The 26,401-nt window shown below is 35.7% G+C and overlaps 1 protein-coding gene and 1 non-coding gene across 3 annotated transcripts in view; both read right to left on the bottom strand.

The window, feature by feature from the left end:
• Positions 1-26,401, bottom strand: part of SEMA3E (semaphorin 3E) — a 244,158-nt gene that overhangs the window by 73,032 nt on the left and 144,725 nt on the right. For both annotated transcript variants that reach the window (XM_045827770.1, XM_045827771.1), the window contains exons 3-4: positions 11,202-11,261; positions 8,754-8,873 (exon numbers count right to left, since the gene is read on the bottom strand). In XM_045827770.1, coding sequence (XP_045683726.1) covers positions 8,754-8,873; positions 11,202-11,261 — 180 coding nt within the window. The remainder of the gene's footprint in view (positions 1-8,753; positions 8,874-11,201; positions 11,262-26,401) is intronic.
• Positions 20,371-20,496, bottom strand: LOC123812269. Its single transcript, XR_006784549.1, has one exon. It is a non-coding gene; the product is annotated as a small nucleolar RNA SNORA28 (small nucleolar RNA).

Here is a 26,401-nt window from a genome sequence, read left to right as displayed (position 1 = left end):
ATTTCTTTAAAAACATTGGTCCAATTAAAGTTTCCTAAGTGTTCTTTATCTACTCAAGTTTTTGTTATTTTTAAAGAACTGCTGATATATTATCTTTTTCTGATCATTACTATGTTAGTTTAAATAAGTTCCTCTTTCATATTTAACTTTCAATATTTATTTAAATGTATAAAATATCTCCACCTTCCCTGCTTCAAAACAAATGTCATCAGGGTAATTTCTATTTTCATTGCTAATAATTTCCATTACTTTTTCAGTCAAAAATACATACACAACACCTGATCTGCAGACTGAAAACCTCGCAGACTGAGGCCAAATCAAACATAAACCTGACTTCATAGGGTGATACATTTTACCTCTTAATCATTTATTTGAAATGAGAATATAAAAATTGCCAAATGTTTTATAATTTCAAAAATATAAAACATTTCTATATATTATTTTTACACAAATGGATTAGAAAAATACAGAGTTTTGTTACCCTTCAAACCAGGTGACCAATACTTTTATAAAACTATCTTGGTTGCAAGTTATAATCTGCACATTTTTGTTAAAAAAACATTTGTAATATATAAAAATTATCTGAGAGTATAACTATTACTAAGTACTCAGTGTAAATTTTCATATATTTATTCTATTGAAATTGATAACAGCCACACTAGTTTTTTAAAAACTGTATAAAGATTATTAACTTTAACATTTTTTACCTCTTAAGATAACTGTAGCTAAACAAATAGAAATAAACAGGGACCTAACAGAAACCTATTGAAATAACAAATTCGGAAATCTTTGGAATTTTGTGGGTTTAGAAGCAGGGTGCGGCAAGAGTTGACAAACAAAGTATCAAGATATGAATATTTATTTGTGGAAAACACAGAATATTAAATGAATGGCACATTGATCTCAGTTGTGTGAAACAAAACACAAATATCAGTCATAAAGCCCTGATGAGCTGCTATTTAAGCCTCTAGAAATTGTCATTAGTTTTATGGACTATTCCCATGACATTTTTAGTCTGTACTCTAAGTAGAAAGTATAGTTTAGTCTACAAAGAAACAAATATTAATTATCTGTGAGAAAAATACATCTGATAAAAATTCATGTATTTATAACATGCATATTTCTATTTTGTATACTAAAGTATTATTGCCTAAAAAGGTATTTTTAGTATTTATTAAACATAAAATTATTTTTACCTGAAATAATATATAAAACATATGACTCTAAAAACCGTATTTCTAAACAGTCGTCTCTTAGAGCGCACTGCAAAATATTCAGTGGCTACAAACAACTGCAGACAACTAGAAAACACATCATTTCTAGTGCATGAACTAACTTGGTAAGAACATTATTTGAATACAGCTTCCAACATATTTTCTAAGAGACTTTATACTGGATTGGTATATGTATTCTTATGATTTTAAAGCTTATAATCTTCCAACTTAAATAGCTAAATTGCTGCTTTCTGCACTAAAAGAAGCTTGTGTCAAAATCATTACTGAAAATCAAAAAAGGGAATTATTGCTTTTCTTTGGTGCCAAATATATTTGCATGAGTAATTTATTCAGCATAAATTAAGATACACTGAGAACATGTACCCTACACTAATGAAACATGGCAATAATTTATAGTTAAAAGCTTATGCCCACAGGACAATCATATTTTCCCATGTTTGGGTAGACTAATTCTGGAGATGGCCCAAACATACCTTAATTTTTATGGTCCTTGCAAGAAAGAATGCAGGACTCTTTTAAGAGAAGAGCCATGGACAAATTTAGAAAAGAATGACTTCATGTCTTCAGGATTCTTTTAAGAGAAGAGCCATGGACAAACTTAGAAAAGGATGACTTCATTTCTTACCCTTTACTTTGTGCTTAGCCTTACATCCCCCATAAACATCCTGTTAAAACACTTGCACTAACACAATCTCCCTTTCATGCCTAACACGTGTGAAGGATAGCGCGGTAGGCAGAACACTAATCGCACTCTGGATTCCTCCGGCCCATGAAAATGTCCTGTATAATCTCTACCCTTTGGGTATGAGCGGAACCTACAATCAGGTGAGAAACCACTGTCTAGATTTTAGCAATTTATATGGTTCCAGTATAGTAATTCTTTTGATTAAATTATGTTAAATGACTCCCTCACAGTAAACTAGGCAGGCAGATTCTCCTGCTGACCTTGAAGAAATCTATTGTCATGCTGTGATGGAACCATGTGGCAAGAAACTGCAGGTAGCCTCAAGAAGCCAGAGCAGCCCCTGGGTGACATCCATTAAGAAAATAGGAACTTGAATCCTACAACTGCCAGCACCTAAATTCTCTCAACAACCACAAGAATTTAGAATATGACTCTGAGGTCCAGAGAGATGACAGAGAGATTGCAGTGTACCTGGAGAGGTCTGGAGCTGGGGGTCAGCTAAGCAGCACCTGGACTCCTGCCCCACAGAAGCCATGAAATAATAGACACATGTTGTTCTTGGTCATTTGTTTCAAAACATAGAAAACTAATACAAATAGTGACATGCCAATATCATTGTGCTAAAGTCAGTGTGTTCTAAGTGAAACTTGGACTGTTAAATAATCAAAGTCATGTTAATTTTGTAAGAGTTCAAGGCCTTTGCCAATTCCCTAGAAATATATATTTTATACCTGAAACTGCTTTTTTTATCCAAATTTCTGCATTCAACACATAATTTCCATGTTCTTTGATAGGTGAGTAAATTAGAGGTAGACGTAAACTTGTAGTATTGTAAGTAGTACTTTACATTTGTATAGCATTTTTACTATTTAAAAGGTACTCTTAAGATGTCTGAGAGGATAGTAACAGATACATACATTCTATTCTCTAAAAATTCTCCCAGAAAAACATATGAATTAACCAGAAATGCATGACTGGAAGCTCATTGACAATGCCTACAGCAAAACTAGCTATTAAGAATCTCCATGAGTCCCCAAGTAGCAGCAAGTGTGGGAAAAGTACTGCAAGCTATAAACCACACAGAGTATAAATATCTTCTGGGGGGAAAAAAACAGAGAGAAAGAACCATGTTTTGTGAAACCCGAGGAAAAAAGGAACTATCAAATTACCAATTAGTACTCAATGATAGTGTAGTGTCACTTTAGAATGACAGCTGAACCTGGGAGAGATTTTTGCTGATTTAATCTGTGGGCGATGACAAGGGGTCTGTGGGAGGGATGAAGCCCTGTGAACCCTCAAAATTAACATGCTCACCTCCCTTCCAAGAAAAAACTGAAAGAGAAGAATGCAGCTGTTTCAAGAAAGGGATAAAGAAGTTCAAGGAAAATGTAACATCCAGATAAAAGAGAAAGATATCATAGTCAGAAAAAAATAGTATATATGTACATAACTATAAAAAGCATATATATATGTACATACATGTGTGTATAATTTCTATATTAAATACTTCCCCAAACAAGGCAGAATGCTGGGTTTTAGAATATAAAGCTAGATGTCTACTTTGATCTAAAAGTTTAGGAAAACTAATTTGATATAAAAAGAGCAATAAAATATCATCCCAGTTGAATCCTGTACAATGTTATTATAAAAAAAAGAACAATGAAATTTCTTGAAAGACATGGCACAGAATGGGTGAGACCCAACCATAATGTGTAGTACTTCAAAGGAAGCAAAACTAAAGAGAATGATAAATAAAAGAAAATAAATCTAATTTTGAAAAACTCAGAAATGAGGTGATGGAAATCAGCAACTTCTTTGAAATAAGCATTTCAAAGAAATGAAAAAAACCTTTTGAAAATAAACATTAAACTAGAAGGGCATGTGGGCAAAAAATCCTGAGTTTATGCCCTCTATGGGAAACAAAAGCAAAAATACAAATAAAAATAGAAATAAAAGAAATAATTCAATCTGGGTGCTTGTTGCACAGGGGTATTCCATATGTGGAAATGATCTAGAAAGATAGTCACATACTGACTATTTATATACTTCAATAAAAAATTAAAAATAATGAAATGAAGAAAGAGGTAAAAGTGATTCCAGAGAAATCTTTTATGCCAGAAGACCATGGTTTACATTTCTTTCACTGAAACCACTCTCATAAGTGTCTCCAAAGACTTTCTAGGTCCAGTGCCACTTTGCCTCTTTGAGATGTCTATCATAAGTAACCACTCCCTCATTTCTGTGCTCATCACTCCTTATCCATCTCCTTTGCAAGGTTTTCTTCCTTTGCCAGCCTTTCAAACATTAGTTATTGGTGTTTCTGCATTCCATATTCAGCTGCTTTCCCTTTTCACTCAAATTCTCTTCCTAAGCAATAATATCATACCTAACGATCTCAGCCCCTTCTCTCTGTCTCTGTCTCTCTCTGTCTCTCTCTCTGTCTCTCTCTCTCTCTCACACACACACACACACACACTATTCTGAAATCTATTTCTAGTTCAGGTCTCTCTCCTGAAAAACAGCCCTTTAAACCCAACTTTTAATGACATCTCTCCATTGAATACCCACCCCCTTACTGACAAAACTGCTCCCTATCTGCCCCCTCCTTAACTCCAAGAAGGTAAATGGTCATATTCTCTTGTTTTGATAAATAACTTACGCTTCTGTATCTACTAGGTGAAGAAAACCTCCTTTCAACACCCCTATGCATTTTTATGTTCTCCCCAATATTTCTTTTCTTTAATAATTCTGTTTCTGGATTATATAGGTAATTTACTGCCATTATTCTATCATTTTCCAGTCATTTCTTAATCTCCTACATTGTAATTACTCTTCCCTTTACCAAAACTGCCCTCCCTGTAGCATTAATGATGTATATAATTGTTAAATGTTTTTTTCCTCTTACAATGATTCTGAATTTGCAATAACCTGTTTTGCCTTATACTACTCTGTCTGCTCAGTCTGTTTACACTTATATTCCCTAGATATTCTACTATCATCTAACTAATAGCATTTTCCAATTTCATTTGATAAAGTGAAAGGGGAAAAGATAGAAAGAAAAAGCAAGGGAAAGAAAAAAAATAAGACAGGGATAGAGGAGACCATTCAGGCTCCTTCAGGGACCATTAACTCCCTAGGATTCAATAATTCAATCTATTGTGATATTTAGTCTATTCTGAGAACACACTCTCCTAGCTTCAGGATCAGTTAGAATAACTATATGTGGAAGTTAAAGAATTACAACTGATATAAGGGAAGGGGACTGAATGGTAATGGAAAATACAATAAAAAAAAACGAGGTGGGAAAAATTACAACTGAGAAATACTGAACACGTTTTATGTTTTCACAAAAACCAACTCTGCCTCCTTAGCTCCCACATTCTGTTAAAGACTTTTCTTTATCTTCACAATCAAGAAATAAAATGGAATTTTAAAATATCCTTTCATCAGCAACATCCAATAAAATATTAAGATTCATAAACTCCCCTGCTGAGCAGCTGCCCATATCAGTTCCACACTTCCTGTCCTTTGCTGTTGGGGCAGCACTATTAAATATCCTCATGATCCTTTAATTTTTCTCTGTCTTTCATGTCTCCCTGCTTGAATCGATCCAAAATATTACTAATGTCACTTTAATCAAATACTCTGCTCAAACTCCTTCATAGTTTTCATGTTATCTATAAAATAACTACCAAATGCCACTGTCTAACAATAAAATCCTCCACCAATTAATTTGTCCTAGCTTTACACCCTGCTGTTCCTGAACCAATGAGACTAATGTCTGCAAACCTGTTCCACGTGTGCCTGCCCCTACATTTTTTAATCAAAGTACTTGGCTTGCTTATAATAATTTGTAATTTTTCATTCTCTCAGATAAAATTTTATCAAGTCTCCAAATGGGGTCTGGGGAATAAATCTCACTGTTTTGATTGCCATGTCCACTAGTTCCTCTTATGTCATATTCAGAATTGTTTTTCAAAATATGTTTTCAATCATATTTAATGCTTAGACAATTACATGAGAAAAATACTCAATGTCACATGTATGAGGGTAAATTACATAGAGTTCCACTTCATTTAATGACAATGCAGTTTGTATTGAAGTAACAGTCCCACAGATAATGATGATAAATGATGTAAAATTATATAAAAACAATTATTTGAAGGCACTGGAGATTACTTAAGAGCTGACAAATACTGAACAGTTTTTAACTTAAGGAAACCACCAGTTCATGTTATGGGAAAGGCTACAATGAAACAGAAAGCTAGAGACTTTATAGCTTGAAAAGTCATAGAACAGAAATGTAAAGTACCAGATCAGGTAAAAAGTGAGAAGACATATCTAAAAACTGAGGGAGGTACCCTGGAATCTGTGCATAGATTCTCTCCCAAATCCTTGACTGACACATGACTCATATATACAAGCAGACCATGAAAAGAAGTGGCTGGAGAGTTGAGAGAGATTTGTGGCTGCTGACCATTGCAAGAGAGCTTAGAGTTTGAGTCCAGCTGAGTAAACTGCCTGAGAGAATAAAAATCAACCTCTTCAAAGGTAATAGAATCAGGATTCTGAATGACAGCATATGATCTGTGATGTTCAGTACACAATAAAAATTACTGGCCATGTAAAGAATCAAGAAAATATGATTCATAGAGAAAAAAAGCAGTCAAAGAAAATTACTTTAGGTTGACCCACATGATAAAATTAAAATCCATCATTTAAAAAAACAGGTGTTAAAAATATCTTCAAGGGCTTAAAGGAAAATATTTTCATTATGAATAAAAACTGGGGGGAGTGTTCAGTATGGAAAAAGAAATTATATAAAGTAAATGTTGTAGAACTGAAAAGTACAATATCTGTACTGTCTGTATTAATGGGGTAGGCTTAGCAGCCTATCAGAGATGTAAGAAGAAAGGATTAATAAACTTGAAAATAAATCAATAGAATTTATCCAACTTGAAAAGCAGAAGAAAAAGACTGAATAAAAATTGACAGAATCTTGATGATCTGTGCGACAATGCCCAAATGTTTAAGTCTATCAAATATATATAACTGGCTATTATTTCAAATAATATTCCTTCCTTATTCCCTCTTTCTTCTCCTTTGTGATATGTATATATGAATCCGAATTTACATCAGAGAGAGATTATAAGACCATAAGCATTTTTGAGATGCTTAAAGAAAAACAAAACTGTCAAGCCAGAATTTTATATACAGAGAAAATATCCTTCAAAAATAAAGATGAAAAAAGGGATTTTCAGATAAATGAAAACTGAGATTTGTCTCCAGTAGATCTGCACCACAGATGTATATATTATAACATTGTATATATGTAAACATCCTGACTTTGTACTGGACCTACTTTTCTCGTACATCTCCATCGAAAGTTCTCCTATTATAGCAGCTGTATTTTTTCTTTAAAATAATTCAGTAAATACACTGTGATGTGTTTGCACGTGCTACTTACTAACTTTAGTCTACTACTAGGGGTGGTTAGTTAACATTTAAAATATGCTAATCAGCCCTGGCTGGTGTGGCTCAGTGGACTGAGTGCTGTCTTGAGAACCCAAAGGTTATCAGTTCGGTTCCCAGTCCGGGCACATGCCTGGGTTGCAGACCAGGTGCCAGGTCCCAGACTGGGGGCATGAGAGAGACAACTAATTGATACATCTCTTGCACATCTATGTTTCTCTCCTTCTTTTTCTTCCTCCCTTCCCTTCTCTGTAGAAATAAATGAATAAAATCTTTTTAAAAATATGCTAATCAAAACCCAGCCTATAAGGATACTTAACAGATAAAGTACTTCAATCAGGGCTCTCTACAGAGGCAGTTTAAATACTTCAGATATTGTTAACTACATGTGCACCTGAATGTTAACTAGTATAAGGAACATCATACATAATTTTTCATTAGAGGAGTATGTTGTTCTTTATATGGGCTGGCTGAAAATATTTCATAGTCATAGATGCCCTCTCATAATTGGGATTTAAGAATGAGAGAGTCTAGCTGCTGAACTAGAGAATATGTAGGGTTCTGTTTTATCTGTATCCCATCTTAAGGCAGGGTTCTTCCTAAAGGAAAGGTAGCAAACAGATTCTGACACCAGAATATTGTTTAATATGTTTCAGAGAGTAAAACTGGGATAGGAGGTGCTTGAAAATGTGCCTCAAATAAATGAGAGTTTATCAATTTGTTGAAATAGGTTTTATAACTGATCTGTAAACCTGCTTGTTGGTAAACATTATGTCTGTGGCAGAATTCACTTGCAACTCATTCTCATTATAACGTATCACCTAGTGATAGAGTCTGGGGGAAAGAGCTGTGTAGTTCTCACCCATTCACACTTAGCTTGTAAGTTTGCAATCTCTCCCCATATTCAAATCCACCTTCTTATCTCACTTGACTAAGGAGTAATTATGTGTCCTTTATAAAATACTAAATATAGGAATTTTATTCAAATAAATTTATTTATATATATATGCATATATAAATTCATGTATATATTCATTCCATCTTGGTGGTTATATTAATAAAATTCATTTAATAACATGATAGAGAACACAGTTTCATATTAAGAAATATTTTTAAGTGGACAAATTAAGCAAATAAAATTGTTCACTGAACAAATACATAAAGAACTGGTTCACAAATTTTACAGCTCACAAAGATTTTAAAGGCCCTGAGAGAACATTTTTCTGACGTAAGCAAACTGAATCAGTATTTCACAAATGCTGTTTTTCTTTCCCTTCAAAGGAAATGCCACGACCTAACTTTAAAAACAAAGCTCTTTTAGTCATTGCTTTTATTGACAGCAGGGAGTGAAATAGTCTTACCTCCAAATGGTACCCAACTCTGATGAAGGCACAAAGTGGGTCGAAAGCTCCAGTGCCACAGGCGAGAAGATGTGTCCTATTATAGTGATGCAAAACCCGGACAAAATTGGCACATTCACTCTAAAGCAGAAAAAAGAAGACATTGGTTGGTAGAATGTTCAGCCCTTTTTTTTTATTTTTGTGTTTCTTAACCCCAGAAATCTCATGTTTAAGTCTCCTGTGGCCAGAGAGACAGGTGAAAAGAGTACAAGGACCAGTGGAAGAAGGGACCTGGGTGATTGGTACACATTCTTGTTAGCGGCCATGTAGGAATTACATTTAATAATGCAAGTAAAACATTTTCAAGAATTCCAGTATACAACTGAGAAATATAAAAGCACTGTTGAGAAATTTATTCAAGCATAAAGATTTACATGGCAATATGTTCTACTAAGTAATTAAGTTATTCCCAATGCTGTTATTTTTTAAAAGTATATATAAACAATGAATCAGCATAAAGTCAGAAAACTAATAATTAGGAAAAGCCTCTTTACTCATAAGAAAACATATGCAGACTGTAGAGCATTACAGAGTTTTAATGTTTCGGGAAGTAAGTCAAATCTTCAAATATAAATTCACACAAAACATATTCACAGAGAATTTTCATGTAAATAGATAGAAAGCTAGCCAATAAAAGTAAGATGTTATAGCCATTACATAAGATCATGGTCCACGGATCAGCAAACTTTTTCCATGAAGGACCATATAGTATATGTATTTAGCTTGATGGGTGGTATGGTCTCTACTACTTATACTGTGGTTGTGACTACCTACCTCTTCAGCTATAGTGTGAAAGCAGCAATAGACAATACACAAATGAATGTGCATGACTATGTTGGAACTTTATTTATGGCAGGCCACATTTAACCCAGGAACTCTAGTTTACACATATTTGTATTCCCCAGTTAAACACAGTACCTAATATATATTACATGCTTAACAAAGTTTTAATATATCAGTCACTAGGCAAGTTGTATGATCAGTATGCTAAATGAAAAAAAGTTTAAAATTCCTTCAAACCAATTTGGCTAAAATTAATTCTTGCAAATACCTTGTTGGTAAATTAGGTATTGCTACTTCATATAAATTATGAGAGACATGCTAAACTCTTTTAATGTTAAATATTATTTTGATGTTAATATATACCATAATGTAATAATCAGTAAATATAATATTTCAGAAGGACAGAATGTGACTTTAAAGTCTCTAATATAACAGTATTAGGATAAAAAAACAGCAGAACCATGTCACCATAAATTATTCAGGTATACTAAACTGATAGTCCAGGGCACAAAACTATTTCTTTGATTTCCCACTCGTGTAGCATTTTATTCTATGGGTGACCCATATAGTTGAAATAATCCATTTTTCCCAGGCATGGGGACAACGTTCTATTCTCATATTGCTAAAAACACCTGCTTTTCATCTCTTGAAATATTGACATCTTTTTAAAAAAGATTTTATTTATTTATTTTTAGAGAGGAAAGGGAGGGAGAAAGAGAGAGAGAGAAACATCAATATGCGGTTGCTGGGGGTCATGGCCTGCAACCCAGGCATGTACCCTGACTGGGAATCAAACCTGCGACACTGGTTCGCAGCCCTCGCTCAATCCACTGAGCTATGCCAGCCAGGTGAAATACTGACATCTTGAATGAACCAATTCGATCACATTTTGGCTCAGCTAGGCTTATATGGACATAGTCTTACAGTGTGTTCAATTAGTCAGCATCACGCTGAGGATCAAGCCAGCAAGAATGTCTTGACTCATTCCTTGGCTGAGACCCAATTGCTACAGAAAATTGAACTGGTATAATGTGTATTAGTTTTCTACAAGGGGTTTTGTTTTCTCCTTGAAAAACAGGGTAAGTTTACTTTCAAAAGGATATATGTATGATTTTCTCCAAAGATATGTAATGGCGTCATTGGTCAGCAGGTGAAGGTCCCTCCTTTACTCCTGTTTGATGTGCTGGCAACTCTTACAGGGACAATGCTACTGACAACCTTTCCCCTCACACAGTGCAGAGGAGCCATGGGGAAACGGAACACCACATCTCAAAGTAGGAAAGACCCTCTTATATTTGGGGAATACATGAGGCATGTTTACTGCTTTTGCCTTCTTTCAAATTGTTTTTCTGCTTTTTCCTTTTATTTCTGCATATTTTGAATTTACTAAACAAAGTGAAATAAAATCTCAGAGTATGCTTAGCTTTTCCTCAAATTAAAAAATTACCCACAATTATTTTTCCCAAATTGTAGAACATAAACATTAGTATAGGGAATATATATTTTTATTCCTGACATAAACCACATATGTGATTTTTAAAGCAAATTGAGTTAGGGATTCAGTCTTTTGTGACTGATGAGAGATCTATTTGATGATTTGCTTAATTTACAATGAATACTACTTACTGCATCTTTTCCTTTCATTATGCATTCTTCTATTTTTAGTGAGGTACTGGGCCAGTATATCTGAAACAAAAGATAATAGACTGTTATGCAACTGCATATAAAAATAAACCACACTGAAACACCATTTCATTTCTTTCTGTAATTCAATACATGTTCATTTGTTCTATTTTCTGAAAGGATAAAGCAAGACCATCTTTTTTACATCATTATTTGCATAATTAAGACAACTATCTGAGTTTTCACTTCATGCTAAACCTTATTTTAAAAAATGTTTTTGAAGCTTGAACTCATGTCTCAGCTGTTCAGAGGCCACACACTTTAACCAACCCTGCTCTGTACTTTACCCACTTTACAAAACCTCTGCAGTCCAGGCTGTCTCCTGAACCTGTCTATCCCTTTAAGTTGGGCACCAACTTGAGCTCCCTTTGTATTTTTACCACTTAGCACAGAACTTGATGTGTGCTGGACTCAGTAATATTTGCTGCATGAACAGATTTAGGGATTAATGTCTCTAAGTGCTTATTTATGTTTCAGCTAATAATACACCACATAAAGGTTTTACTTTTTAAAAAATTGTTGTTCTGTTACAGTTGTCCCAATTTTCCTGTGTTGCTTTCCCCTGCCCCACCCACCCCCTCACTCCCACAGTCAATTCCCAACCTGCTGTCCATGTCCATGGGTCATTTACACCTGTTCTTTAACTGCATCCTTCCCCTTCTTTCCTCATTTATCTCCCTCCCGCCTCCCCTCTGGTCCCTGTCAGTTTTTTCCTTGTTTCCATGTCTCTGGTTTTATTTTGCTACTTTGTTTGTTTTGTTCATTAGGTTCCTATAATAGGTGAGATCATATATGGTATTTTTCTTTCGCTGCCTGGCTTATTTCACTTAGCATAATACTCTCCAGTTCCATCCATGCTGTTGCAAAGGGTAGGAGCTCCTTCTTTCTTTCCGTTGCATAGTATTCCATTATGTAAATATACCACAGTTTTTTGATCCACTCATTTACTGATGAACACTTAGGCTGTCTCTAGCACTTGCCTATTGTGAATGATGCTGCCACGAACATAGGGGTTCATAGGTTCTTTTGGACTGGTGCTTCAGGATTCTTAGTGTATAATCCCAGCAGTGGACTTGCTGTGTCAAAAGGCAGTTCCATTTTTAGTTTTTTGATGAAATTCCATACCGTTTTCCACAGTGGCTGCACCAGTCTGCATTCCCATCAACAGTGCACTAGGGTTTCCTTTTCTCCATGTCCTCGCCAGCCCTTGCTGCTTGTTCATTTGTTAATGATGGCCATTCTGACCAGTGTGAAGTGGTATCTCATGGTGGTTTTGATTTGCATCTCTCTGATGGCTAGTGATGTTAAGCATCCTTTCATATGTCTTTGGTCCTCTGTATGTCCTTCTGGGGGAAGTGTCTACTCAGGTCCTTTGCCCATTTTTTAATTGGATTGTTTCTTCCTGGCATGGAGTCCTATGAGTTCTTTACACATTTTGGAGATCAAACCCTTGTCTGAGGTATTGTTGGCAAATGCGTTTTCCCATATGATTTGTTCCCTTTTCATTTTGCTAATATTTTCTTTAGCTGTGCAGAAACTTTTTAATTTGATGTAGTCCCATTTGTTTATTCTATCCTTTACTTCCCTTGTCCTAGGGGATGTATAAGCAAAAATATTGCTGGGTGGGATATGTGAAATTTTACTGCCTATGCTTTCCCCTCAGACTTTTATGGTATCTTGGCTTATGTGTAAGTCTTTTATCCATTATGAGTTTATTCTGGTGTATGATGTAAGGTGGTGGTCTAGTTTCTTTCTTTCTTTCTTTTCTTTTCTTTTCTTTCTTTCTTTCTTTTTTTTTTCTTTTTTGCATGGACCATTCCAGATCTCCCAGCACCATTTATTGAAGAGACTGTCTTACAGGAACAAATTTGGAGGACACATGGACAAAAACTAGGGGTGGGGGGTAATGAGGGGGAAGAGGGGAGGGTTGGGTGGGTGGGCTGGAATGGGAGTAAGTGGGAGAAAACTACTTGAACAAATATTAAATTTTTTTTAAAAAAAGAGACTGTCTTTACTCCATTGTATACTTCTGCCCCCTTTGTCAAATATTAATTGACCAGAGGCATGGGCTTCTTTCTGGGCTCTCTATTCTGTTCCATTGATCTATGTGTCTATTCTTATGCCAGCACCAGACTGTTTTTATTACAGTGACCTTGTAGTATAGTTTGATATGAGGTATTGTGATCCCTCCTACTGTGTTCTTCTTTCTCAAGATTGCTGAGGCTATTCAACCTCATGAAGGTTTTATTTTTTAAAACATTAACTCTACCAATTTCTCACTGGATTTCAGATATTTTCCACTATATTTCAAGTTGATTGGTTTCTTCCTTGAAGAGGAAGAATGCAATAAGTATTTCTGTTTTACCTCCAATTATATCTAGCACTTTGCTGGGGTCATAAGCAGAAATCATTCAATACTTGTTATTGCCACAAATTTCTGACTGTGAAGTGTAATCTTAATAAAAGAAATTTTCTTTTTCTTCTCTTTTATTAGACTGCTTCTGTTCCTCTTTTTGCTTGTGATAGAATTAAGACATATACTATATATCAGACAATGTGGTAAGAACTTTATTTTACTTTTTCTTTCTTTCACATGATACAATCATGTGCAAATGTAATGGGGTACAGAGCAGAGGTCCCCCAAAATAGCAGAGCATAAACCACCACAAACCTGGATTGAGAGAAGGGGTTAGTGGACAATACAATGTTTAAAATAGTTTATATACTAGTGGCAAGTTAATAGCTGTGCTGCCACCCCAGGCAAAAGGTATACGTGACTTTCAGAGAATATAATGACTCGTGACATAGCTAGGGGAGGTGGATGCCCTGTGTTAAGGGGGAATCTTGCCCTGACTAAAGATAGAAGCTGAAAGAAGGTAAAAGATACTAAAAAGATACAGGGGAACTGGCAAAAGTAGCGCATCATAGGTGGGGCTGGATATGAGGTCAGGTAGGAAGTTCCAGTCTGAGCATTTAAAATAAGGGACATCTGAAAGAGAGGGTTTTTTCCTGCCATGTAGCCTGTGGTAGTTAAGAAGAAAGATGCCATGTGGTCTGTAGTAAGGTAGCAGCAATGCACGCAGGAGGAAAGGGTGTAAGGAGAGAGCTGATGGAGCTATGTGGGAACCTGCCTAACCAAGCAAGGATTCATGGGTGGTGCTTAGAGCAGAACTGAGACTCTTGAGCTACAGACTTCTGCTTCTCTGAAGAACATATGGTAAGTCACTCTCTTGGGTTGTGTGCCTCCCTGGACTCCACCATGATCCAGTGTAACATGCCACATGTTTCCCTGAACCACTACATGGAGGCTGAGGACAATGTACAATAGATCCAGAAGGAAAGAGGTGTGGGAGAGGATGGAGACTCTGAAACCCACAATAGCACATTCTAGAGGGGATGGGGATCTGCTTGCGCAGCTGGCTTAAGGATAGGGAAATGGGGAACTTCTGGGCATGGTTTTGGCTTTTAGGCTGGTAGGGAGCAAAGGAAATGCTGAGTTTCATGGGAGAACAGGTCTCTCCACCCCCCTGAGGTTGGAACCCTGTTAATAAAAACCTGTTTCCTTCCAAGCAAATTGTTGGGTCATGTGTCACGGTGCCATGTGGACAAACTCCAGTTTGCTCAGTTATACAAAGGTTTGTGTTTACTCAATTCATGACTCATTATTATCATTGACTTTAAAAGATTCTTCTCTTATTTTATTTATTTCCTTCCTTCCTGCTCCATGTTTTACTTGCATCCCTGCAGGGAGCAATTATTGTAAATTGTTACTGGGCACTATTTTTTATTTCCATATTCTTATAAAATGTATATTATTGCTTTTTGTGCATATTTTAAAATTTATGTAAATGGTATTTTCAAATTTATGTAAAGTCTTTCTCATTTTTTTCATTAAAACTGGGTTTTTGAAATTGTTCTACATAGTTTTTTGAACACATATAGTCTGCTGTTTCTAATTGCTTTGTAATATTCAAGGTATGGATCCCCCTACACATTTATTTATCTACTCTCCCAGGGATGGACACCCAGAGGGTCACCAAGTCTCTATCACATAAAACACATGGTGCATCTCTACACATGTCCTTTTGACATCTGTATAAGAATGTCACTGGTATGTATAACCAGAAGCAGAATCCCTGGGTCTTTGAGCAAGCATATATTCAGTTTGGATGTAGTGCCAGATTGCTCTCCAGAATGGTAACGTTTTATATTCCACCAGCAATCTTCACTGACACTTGGAATTACCGGCTTTCTAAAATTTGTGCTAACCACTTTAGATTTAACTTAATCCTTACCACAACTTTATCAAGAAAGTAGGACCATTTTGGAGCTTCTTTACGAAATTAGATATTTCTCTGTCCAACCCCATAACATAGAGTAGATATATGGGTGGAAACCAAGGGGTGTGATCCATTTAAGTAACTGTAACAATTACTAAATTCCCAAATGTTTCCAGTATCCCAAAATCTTAAGCCTCCTAGTTAATAATATTTAATAGGGTTACCTGCTGGATTAATCACCCTATCCTACTACACTGAAGCACTTCAGTCAGCCCCCTTTCTGTGTGTCTCAGAGTTCTATGGAGTTCCTACTCAATGCTAATGTATCACTTTCATAGGCTCTGCTAGTAAGGTGATGATCCTATTTTGAGAATCTTGGCTTTCAGCAGAACACCTTATAGTTTTTCTTCATTACCTCCAAAAGCCTGTACCTTGGATCCACATACACTGGCCTAAGGAACTCCTAAGATGTTCTCTTTTCCTCTCCTTCCCATGTGGCTGCTTTGAGCCAGGCTACATCAATATTTGTTTGGTTCCTGTTTTTTGTTTTGTTTTGTTTTGTTTTGTTTTGTTTTTGCATGCAGTCACATTCCACTCTCAAGTCAACATTTTGGTGAAAGAATTGAAATTTCCCAGTAGAGTAGCCTGGGCCTCTCAAGATACTATTTCTAAAATTATCCCTTTCTCCTCAGGATGCTTATGAGTCCTCAGGGCCTACATTGAGAAGAGCTCATGTATAGCTTCCTAGTACCCACTGTCAAAGTTTACTGCTGGTAGCCTCTATTCAGATTCCAGACTCTTTTTCCATGGTGATCTGTTGTTCCCAAAAGACTCCTGTTATGTTTCTGATATCTCCTCCCTCCAACCTACCACCATTCCATCGTGGGCTCTGCTAGCCTGGAAGGACATTATAGCTATCTAACTACATATTAGATGTTGCTGATTGAAGGTATTTTTTATTTTATGAGCACACTATTTGATTATTTTTAATTAGTGCCCAGCATTCAAAAATAAGAACTTTTACATCCAAATCCACATTTCTTGTTTCTCTAGAAAAACGTGAAGACAGGCAACAAGCCTGCATTCCTGTGTGGCAACATTCCTTTATAGCTGAAACTCTGAAGTCTTTCAATGGGACAGACACTGATTTTCATCAGAGTGTCTGCCCTGTAGGCATTTTAGTTTTTGAAATATGATATATGTGTTTGAATCTCATATATGATCAAGATTTAAAGTGTTTTAAAAACTGTGCCCCATAAAATATCAGGTTAGGCACTTACATGCTGCCTAACCTGAAGAAGTAAAAAAGGCTTGTCATTTACTTCACTCACTGTGTAGCCAAATTCAGTCCCTGGTACATGAAAAATATTGGGAATTTATAAAAGTGGGGACAGTAGCATTTTATTATGGTAATCCTTATATGATTACATTTGTTATCATAGGAGGAAACACTCTATGCTTTGAATTACAGGCACATAATGTTACTTTTATGTTCTCATTAGTATAGTAGCCCCCAACCCACCAACTTTCTTACTAATAATATTCAGCATTAGGTGTTCTTTTGCTTTCCTAATGCAGTGTATAGACTTTTAAATGAAAACATGTGAGCTTTTATATTTATGTTGTGACAGAAAAAAAGACAAAGAAAAGAAAGTAGGAATATAAAAGAAAATCAACTAAAGAGCGAAATCCCATGCATAAAATCCTAGAATCCATTTTCTTACTTGTAGCAGTGAATCCATCAGTGGATTATGGATGATTCAGGAAAAATATCACATAAATACAACAGTGTCAGGTTCAGGTGTAGCCTTGCATTGGCCTGAGGAGAATCACTATAGAGCAGAGATCCTGGAACTGAAGCTGTAGAATTTACAAACTTTACTGACCCGTTATTTTAGAAAAAAAATCTTGCATGAAGGGGTAGATTTTCTCAGACAATTTTAAAATCTATTCTAATTTGAGATTCATTTTGGTTTTGGAATTATGATTTTACTGTGGATACATAAATTATTCAAAAGGATATGCTAGAAAACATGTGTGTAAAGAAAATACAAATTCATTTTAGGATCATATATCATTGTAAAGGTTTTTATGACTAATTCATTTATTGATATGAATAAATTAGAGAATACCTCATCTGTAATTCAGAATAATGCTTTATATACTTAACATATACAACTTATGAAATGCAGGGCTCTTTTTTTCTTAGAATATTATCATTTCTTCCTTATTTTTCATCATTATGAAAATAATATTTTACACTGGATTTCCACAATTTCATTGTAGTAGATAACAATCTATTCTTTGGAAAAAATACACTGACTTCAGGTTTTCAATGATGAAATAATATCCAGGCCAACAAAAACAAACCTGAAAATATAGTCATATATTTTCCTAAATCACTGCTTCATAATAGTTATTTCCAGGACTATGTAGACACACTGTTTGAGGATAATTCTCTACAGCATTCTACATATCTACTTTTGTTCTACACTATCTTTTCAAACAGCCTTGGAAGATAAAGCTAGAATCTCCTCCCAGGGCAGATGGAAGATTGTTTCCTGACCAGGATATTAAAGAAATGTCTCTCTCTGGGCAAAGGTTGGACATATTGGCTAGCAGTCCCCTTATAAGATTGGGAGTTTCTAAGCTTGAGTTGGTTAATTAGGTGTAACACATATTCACTGTATGTGTAGCAACTACCTAAGCTGGTAGGCCTCACGCCCTCTGGGACTTGAGGGGGGAACAAAAAGCTCCTGCTGTAGGCTGTGTTGTGAGTAATGAAGTCCTTTGTCTCTGATTCAGTAGTCTCATGTTTCCCCCAGCATCTGTGAAATTATGACAGGCTAACTTGTCTTGAAGGAGAGAAAAAATCTCAGATGCTTTATAGTTCTGGACAGAAAGGAAGGATAATATGTAATATAATGGTGAAGAAATAAATGGCTTTTCTAGGATTGTCAGAATGTGTTGTTTCTAACAGCAAACCTAACAAAAGACAGCTGTGCTGTGTATAACAAAATTATTATTTCAGGCACATTTTACAAAGTGTTTCCCAACAGAATCTTCCCTGATAGTTTTTTCACAGATAGTATTTTTACCTCCTTTGATTCTCTATATTGTTTTTCTTACTTTCTCCACCTAAGGTTATAATAATTTGTATACTTCAGGTTACCTCTCTTATTAGACTTTAAGTTACAGAGGGCAAGGCAGCGACTTACTTCTGTACCCCTACCAGTGCCCATCTGACATGATGTCTTAAATGCAGTCACTGCTTATTTGATGTCTATTGATTAACCTGTATTAATCAACATATCCTTATCACATTCTTTAAAAAGTCTATTCACTAGAAGAGATTACAGTAAAGTTTGAGAAATAAGATCCATTGACATGAAAATGCTATAATCAGTGTTAAAGAATGAGAAAAGTAATTTCCAGTTTAATCAGCAAGAAAATTCTATAGGATTGTAATAATACTCTATGCTTTGAAACACTGCTAGGATTTCTGAGGGCAGACAAAAGTATCTTAACCAAATAACTTTGGGTAGATGACAGAGAGATAGAAGATTAAACTAGGAACACTCACCACCATGAGATCCAAAGCATTTTAGAAGTCTCCAAAGGAACAACGTAATTTTAGATTTACTAAATTTTTGTTTTTGTTATGGTATTAGTTTGTTTAAATTTTTATGTATTGATTGATTTTAGAAAGAGAGAGAAAGGAGAGAGACTTTGACTTACTTATTCATTGGTTGATTCTGATATGTGTTCTGACCAAGGATTGAACTGGCAACCTTGGTGTAACAAAGCAATACTCTAATCAACTTAGCTATCTGGTCAGGGATAGTGTGGTTTGTTTAAAACAAAATTTAATAGGCTCAGGATTGCATTCAAATATTTACTCAGCTGAGAAAAAAATTAGAGAAAGGCCTCATTGGAAATGGAAAGTTATTTTAAAGCCATTATGTACAAATGTTAGTAAGGAAAGATAGTAAGGAAAATGATTTTCTTTTCTTTTTTTGGCAGTCAGGATGTCTTTTGGATCTGCTCCAGTGTTTAACATCAACGAAACCCATAAAATTAACATATTTGTTCTGCACAAAACATTGTGCAGAACACTGCCTTTTTAAAGGCAATTAAGCAACAGGGTGTAATTATATTTCCAAAAACTTTGCACCAAAAAGGTGCAAAAAGCAAAATACACATTTCATTAGAATATTCCTCCAAAATAATTTAATTGTCTAAATGCATATTAAAAGGCCATTTTCTATTCTTGCATATCTCTATGGAGGAAGATAAAATAAAATAAAATACAAATTAAATTAAATTACAAAGCAATTTTTTTCTGGACTCTCTATTGAGACTCATAATTATACCAGGATGAACAATTTAACAACTTATTGTTACATGTAGTTGTGACATACAGAGATTTAGTAGAGCAAGAACAAACAAATAAAAAAGCAATAACTTTACTGTCAAAAGGAAGATGATTTTTCTTTATATTTAAAATAATAAAATTAGGCTGGATAGAGCAGTAGACTGAGCAAATAAAATAAAATAATATAATATAATCATTCAGTTAATGTAAGTTTCTTTTCATGTAATACATTTAAGTGACCAAGACACTATTATAATTCATCTAATATTCTCTTCCTAATTCTATTATTCTAATAAAAACATGTGTTTATATTTTATTTTTTCTCTACATTTTACATATGAGTTTACAGTACCAGTGTCCATATATATATATATATATATATATATATATATATATATTTTGTCCTTATATAAGTACCACTAAAATGGAGAGAATAGATTTTATTTTATTTTTTTACACTGTCTAAGTCTATATAAGGGCTTGTCCTGTAGAAGAGAGAGCACCTGAATAGGTTAGACTTTGCTGTTATGGCAAGCTCGAAATGTGTCAGACAGTTTTCATCATCTGCCACAGAGTGTTGCTTGCAAAGAATGTATTTTAAATATAACACATTAAGAATCCTAATGGTTTATAAGTGGTAGTCTTTAACTTGATACATATTATCCTTTTAGTGTTTATGCTTTTATACTTAATATAATGACTGTCATTATTCAAGTAGTTAATATTCCAGAATTATAATTTTTTGGATTATAAACACTATTTGTACTTGAAATGCTTATACCCCAAAGCATATGAATTAAAACAATATTATTACTACACAAATATCATTGGCCTGGCACATGCCCTTTTTAATGGATGAAATTTACTCAATTGCTATCATTAATATGAAATATCATCTGCTATTTATATGCAATTTATAGTTTAATGCCTTTCTCCCACTCAATAAAAATTAAACTCTAAAATATAATATTTTTAACATTGATGTAATCAAGTTCAATAAATGAGAAAGTATAAATATTATTACAAACATGTGTTTAACAGAACTTTATCTACAGATATCCAAATTAAGTAGTGTAATTATAGGTTAAAATAATATGCTGAGAATAATTGTAAGGAAAAAGCTGAAGTTTAGAAACAGAAAAAGTTGGGTGAAAATTTGTTTTAATGAGTTCATTATTAAATATGGAATATTCTACAAAGTCCCATAAAATATAGCTCTACTAAACAAACATTCACTTCTACTTTCCTTGTGGAATAAAAAAAATCATAGGCCTCAAACTAGTTAATAATTTTGATTTGCTTTTAGAAAGTCTTAGTAATTGTCAAATGTGTCAAATGTGCACAGGTTACAAAGGGCTATATAGACAGAATACAGATAAGCTAATCTCCTTCCCAGGGTTGAATACTATCGAGTCAGTCAAAAATCCATTACGTTTTATTCTGTACAATGATTCTAGGACTGCTTAGTTGTATTTAACTTCATTTGAAACAATTTTGTTAGATTGTATTGTGACAACTGTCATATCAGTGTATGGTTAAAAAATATCAAAATTGGTGAAATTTTTGTACATCTATTTTAAAATTGAAGATGGAAGAAAATATGCAACATGTGTAGCATATAATGCTTTATTATTTCAAAAAAGGTAAAAATGCAACTGAAATGCAAACAAGAAAAGATTTTTACAGGGTATGGAGAAGGTGCTGTGACTGATCAAACATGTCAGAAATGGTTTGTGCAGTTTCTTGGTACTACTGATATTTTGGCCAAATAATTCTTTGCTGTGGGGCTGTCTTATGCATTGGAAGATACTTAGCAGCACTTCTGGTCTCTACCCACTAGAAGCCAAGAGTGAGAAAGAGCTGACATACTCAAAATATCCAAATTAATAAATTTATTGGTGAAAATGAAAAGTGTGTCTTTTATTTTATGGAAAAAATGTAATGGACTTTTTGGCCAACCCAATAGAACATCCTGGGCTCTCAACCTTTGTCATAAGCAAACAAGGGGAATACAGTTTTCTCTACTAGTCAGTAATTTTGTCCACCAGTATAACCAACATCTAATGGCTCCACTGGTTTCTTAATGATTACTGAGGTAAACTGCAGTCATGTAAAGCGAAAAAGAACCAAAAGGAAAGAAACACCTCATAACAAAGGCCAATTTGGGAGACATGAAGTTCACACCAAAGCAATAACCTGGTTCTCAATAACGTGATGTAGCAGGAAGAGCATAGTCTGCTAAGAGAAATGGACCTGCTGTAAATTCTGTTACCTGGCTTCCTGGCTCTGTTCTCTTCCTTTCTTTTATATATAACACGCTGCTGCTAAACTGATCGCACTAAGCTACAATTCTAATTATGTTCTGCACATATTCAGAGTCTCCCGATGGTTGCTGCACTGCCTAGAAGATTAGTTTCAACAGCACAGCAGTCATTATCCTTCAGGATTTGTTTGCAGCCACATTTCCATCTTTAACTCTCACTCGTACCCTGTTCCTGCCCACATGCCCTCACTTTACCTATTTACCTCAGCCAAGGATGTTACTCATCATTTCAAAAGGCCCCAGAATGTCTGTCCTTCCTCCCCCTACTCACTCTATTACCACTACTAATATGTCTGAATAAGAACCCAACTATTACTCAAATTCCCACTTAAATTACATCTCCTCCAGGAAACCCCAACTCCCAGCTTTTCGTACTTTCTTAGCATTTTATTTGGACCTTGAGTTACATGCTATCTGTGAAATACATATATATTTGACATATATAGGTATATGACATTTAGCTGTATGTGACATTTATATATCTTTTCTCCATTACATTATAAATATTTTATAGCTTATTTTATAGTCTCAAAGCTTAAGCCTCAGGACCCCTTACTGGCACCTTCTCTTTCATGACTCTGGGAGGGACCTTAGCAACTTTGAAATTTATAAGTTTGGATTAATTATATTTCCTGAAGAGGTCCACCAAATCATATACACTTCAGGCCTCACAAAATGAGGATTTACCCTTGAGGGCAAGCAAGTGATTCAGTTTCATCATCTGCATGGCTACATCCTTGCTGGATGGCACCCTGGAGCTTCAATAGCCACACTAGTTTATTTAGTGCCCTAAGATGCAGTCCATAAAGCCTCGTCATTCTTCAAGTCTCATACCCTTATACAGTTTTCACAGGTCATTTCCTCCATAAAAGCCAGTCTTTCCAGTATGAAAGGCCTGAAGGTACAATTAGGCCAAAACAATAAAGGAGAATAAGTAGGCGATTCAATTTCCTCCACTTTAAAGGGGAATCACATTAGAGTGGGAAGCTGCTATCTCTTGGTTTTCATTCCACACAGGAAAAAACAGCTCAGGAAAATTGTTAGAAGGTTTTGTGTACCTACACTCATCTTCAAAGGTTGTTATGCAGGTGGATTCCAGATATCTACTCTGTGAGAATTACGTGAGCCTGATCCAAAGACAACTATTGAAGAACTACTTCCTTCCTTAATGCAGATTCTTAATCTTCTGGGTATCAGATCCCTTGAGGAATCTTTCAATATTCATATAGTTTTAATTTTAACATGGGGACTGTGTTAGTTTGCTACGCCTGTCATCACGTCACCACAAGACTGGGCAGCTTAAACAACAGCAATGTATTTTTTTAATTTTATTTTAATCATTGTTCAAGTACAGTTTTCTCCCTTTTACTCCCATTCTAGCTCACCCACCCAACCCTCCCCACTTCCCTCCCATTACCACCCTCCCCCTAGCTTTTGTCCATGTGTCCTTTAAATTTGTTCCTGTAAACCCTTCCCATTCTTCCCTGAAATTCCCTCTTCTCTCCCCTCTGGTCACTGTCAATCTGTCCCCTATTTCAGTGTCTTTGGTTATATGTTGCTTGTTTCTTTGTTTTGTTGTTTAGGTTCCTGTTAAAGGTGAGATCATATGGTATTTGTCTTTCATTGCCTGGCTTGATTTGCTTAGCATAATGCTTTCCAGCTCTATCCATGCTGTTGCAAAGGGTAGGAGCTCCTTCTTTCTTTCTGCTGCATAGAATTCCATTGTGTAAATGTACCATAGTTTTTTGATCCATTCATTTACTGATGGGCATCTAGGTTGCTTCCAGCACCTAGCTATTGTAAATGTATTTTGTTCTTAAGGTTGGAAGTCCAAGATCAAGGTGTCAGCAGGATTGGTTTTTTTTGAAGCCTCTTTCCTTAGCTTGCAAATGGCTGCTTTATGTGTGCTCAAATGGTATTTCCTTTGTGGCTGCACATCCCCGATGACTTTTTGTGTGACAGAATTTCCTCTCTTAACAAGGACACCAGTCCGCTTGGATTAGGGCCCACACTAACAGGCTCATTTGAACGTAATCACCTCAAAAAGCCCTACCTCCAAATACAGTTGCATTTTGTGATACTGTTACAGGGTGCAACCAAGAGGGGAGACCCCAAATGAGCATTTGAAATGGGATCCAGAACTCAAGGTGTCCAGGAGATTTTAAGATGTCTTCACTCCTTCCACCACAGGTGTGAGTGGGGGAAGGTGCCCACGGAGCAAGAACATTGCAGGGCTGTTTTGTACAGCAACAGCTTTGCAGCTAATCCATGGCATGGTCATTTAACATACCTATAGCCTTTGGCTGGTCGCTTAGATATGCTAAATGCTGTGGCCAAGCTCTGAGCCAGGGGAATGGGAGTAATTTCCCCACCAATACGTAACTGGGGGGCAGGCCTTCTAAGTTACAGCGCCTGCATGGGAACTTGAAAATGATTGGCTCCATGACATGGGGCCACACCTGCCCAGACTCAGGATGGCAGTCCAGTAAAGCTGGAAGGATATGAGTTCTGGCATGTGGGGCCAATTGTAGGAGGAGTCAGAAATGGGGCTGCAGAGGAAGACTGGCTCAGGGATTTAAACCCAGATGTGGCAGCCATTGAGGGGAGAACCCCACGTCTTTAGCAGAGAACTGCCACTCAGCTTTGGCAGAGTGGTGACCCCCACTCCTTGCAACCATTGAGGAGGGAGAAGCATGTGGTTTTGTAACCCTGAAGCTTTAGAAGGGCAAACCATCACCTGGCTTTAGCAGAGGTCCCGGTGACACAGCTGATGGCGCCAGGAACTGAGGGAGGCCTACCAGCTGAGAGGGATTACTGGGAAGGACCAGGGGCTGACTGAGACACCTTACTTCTACTTCTTTTCCTGAGATATGGTACCCCAGACTGGGCAGAGGGAAGAAGGAAGGACTGTGTGTATTTGTGGGTGTTTTAAAGGACTTTGGGATTTTGATGAAGATATTAGGTCACTACTTTAAGTTTGTATAGCATTAAATAAACATTTCCTTTCCTTTTCGTGAATCTCTGGCATCGAGAGATGTCTTTCCTCTGGAGGCAGACATAACGAGCCTGGGGGGTTTCTTTCAGTAATAGTATATCGTCCCAGTCCCCCCCCTTGTTGTTCTGTAACAATACTGGGGGTTAGGGCTTAAACATAGGAATTTGAGGAGACACAATTCAATCTGTAACAAAGATTATTCTATAGCCCTCATATTTATGATACTTAGCTTAAATATTCCTTCACAGAAAATCAGAATGTATACATGGTCTGAGAGAAAAAGAAGAAAGTGACATGGTGAACACTACAGTTACTGGGACCAAGACCATTCAAGGAAGGAGAGAAATGAGCATTAAATCTGACTGGAAGGAGAACGACACTGTGCATATATGTGGCATGTATGAACTACTTCCATAATGCAGAATCCTAATCTTCTGGGCATCAGATCTCTTAATATATATCTTCTGGCTGTGTTTACACACACACAGAGCAGGTCCTCAAATTACACCATTTCATTATAATGTTGATGAGATGCCATAGGAACTTAACTCTTATTTACAACAATTAGCCTATAGTAAAACAGTTTCGTTAGATGTCTTTTCTCCATAGTCCCAAAAACCTACTGATGGTGTTAAGGTGAGGACTTGTATGTGTGTATTGTCTGTAGAGACAAAGAGCAAGAAATCAATCCTCTCTTTTGAGAGCTACAAAAAAATATTATTAAATATTATTGAGTTAGAAAGATAGACAATATGGGTTCTACTCCATCTTGTGACTATGAAAACAAAATTAGAAAGACATCCAAAAAGGACAAATAGAAGTTAAATAGATTTGCCAAAGAAATACCAGCAACATTTTGTAAGTTCATCAAGTGGACACGTGTTGATTGGCATTGTACATACACTAAAAAGCTAAAATCTAAATGCCTGGAAGGTGAAGGGAGCCAATAAGCGAGTAATTATGAAGGAAATTTCAAAACTTCTCAGAAATTGGCAGCTAGAGTCCTTATGAGAATAAGAAGAAATGGCTCAAAAATCTGTATGATAAACAGGAAGGTTAGACAATTGAGAAAAGAAAAACCTGACTATGCTGTATACCTGAAACCAATACAAAATAATATTAATTGTAAACTATAATTGAAAAATGTAAAAAATAAAAAGCTAAAAAAAA

Source organism: Phyllostomus hastatus, unplaced genomic scaffold (assembly GCF_019186645.2).
Source record: "Phyllostomus hastatus isolate PE091 unplaced genomic scaffold, TTU_PhHast_1.1 phas_scaffold_78, whole genome shotgun sequence".
NCBI classification, from domain to species: Eukaryota; Metazoa; Chordata; class Mammalia; order Chiroptera; family Phyllostomidae; genus Phyllostomus; species Phyllostomus hastatus.
Note: the sequence above shows the minus strand (reverse complement) of the source record. Positions and strands in the feature narration are given on the sequence as shown.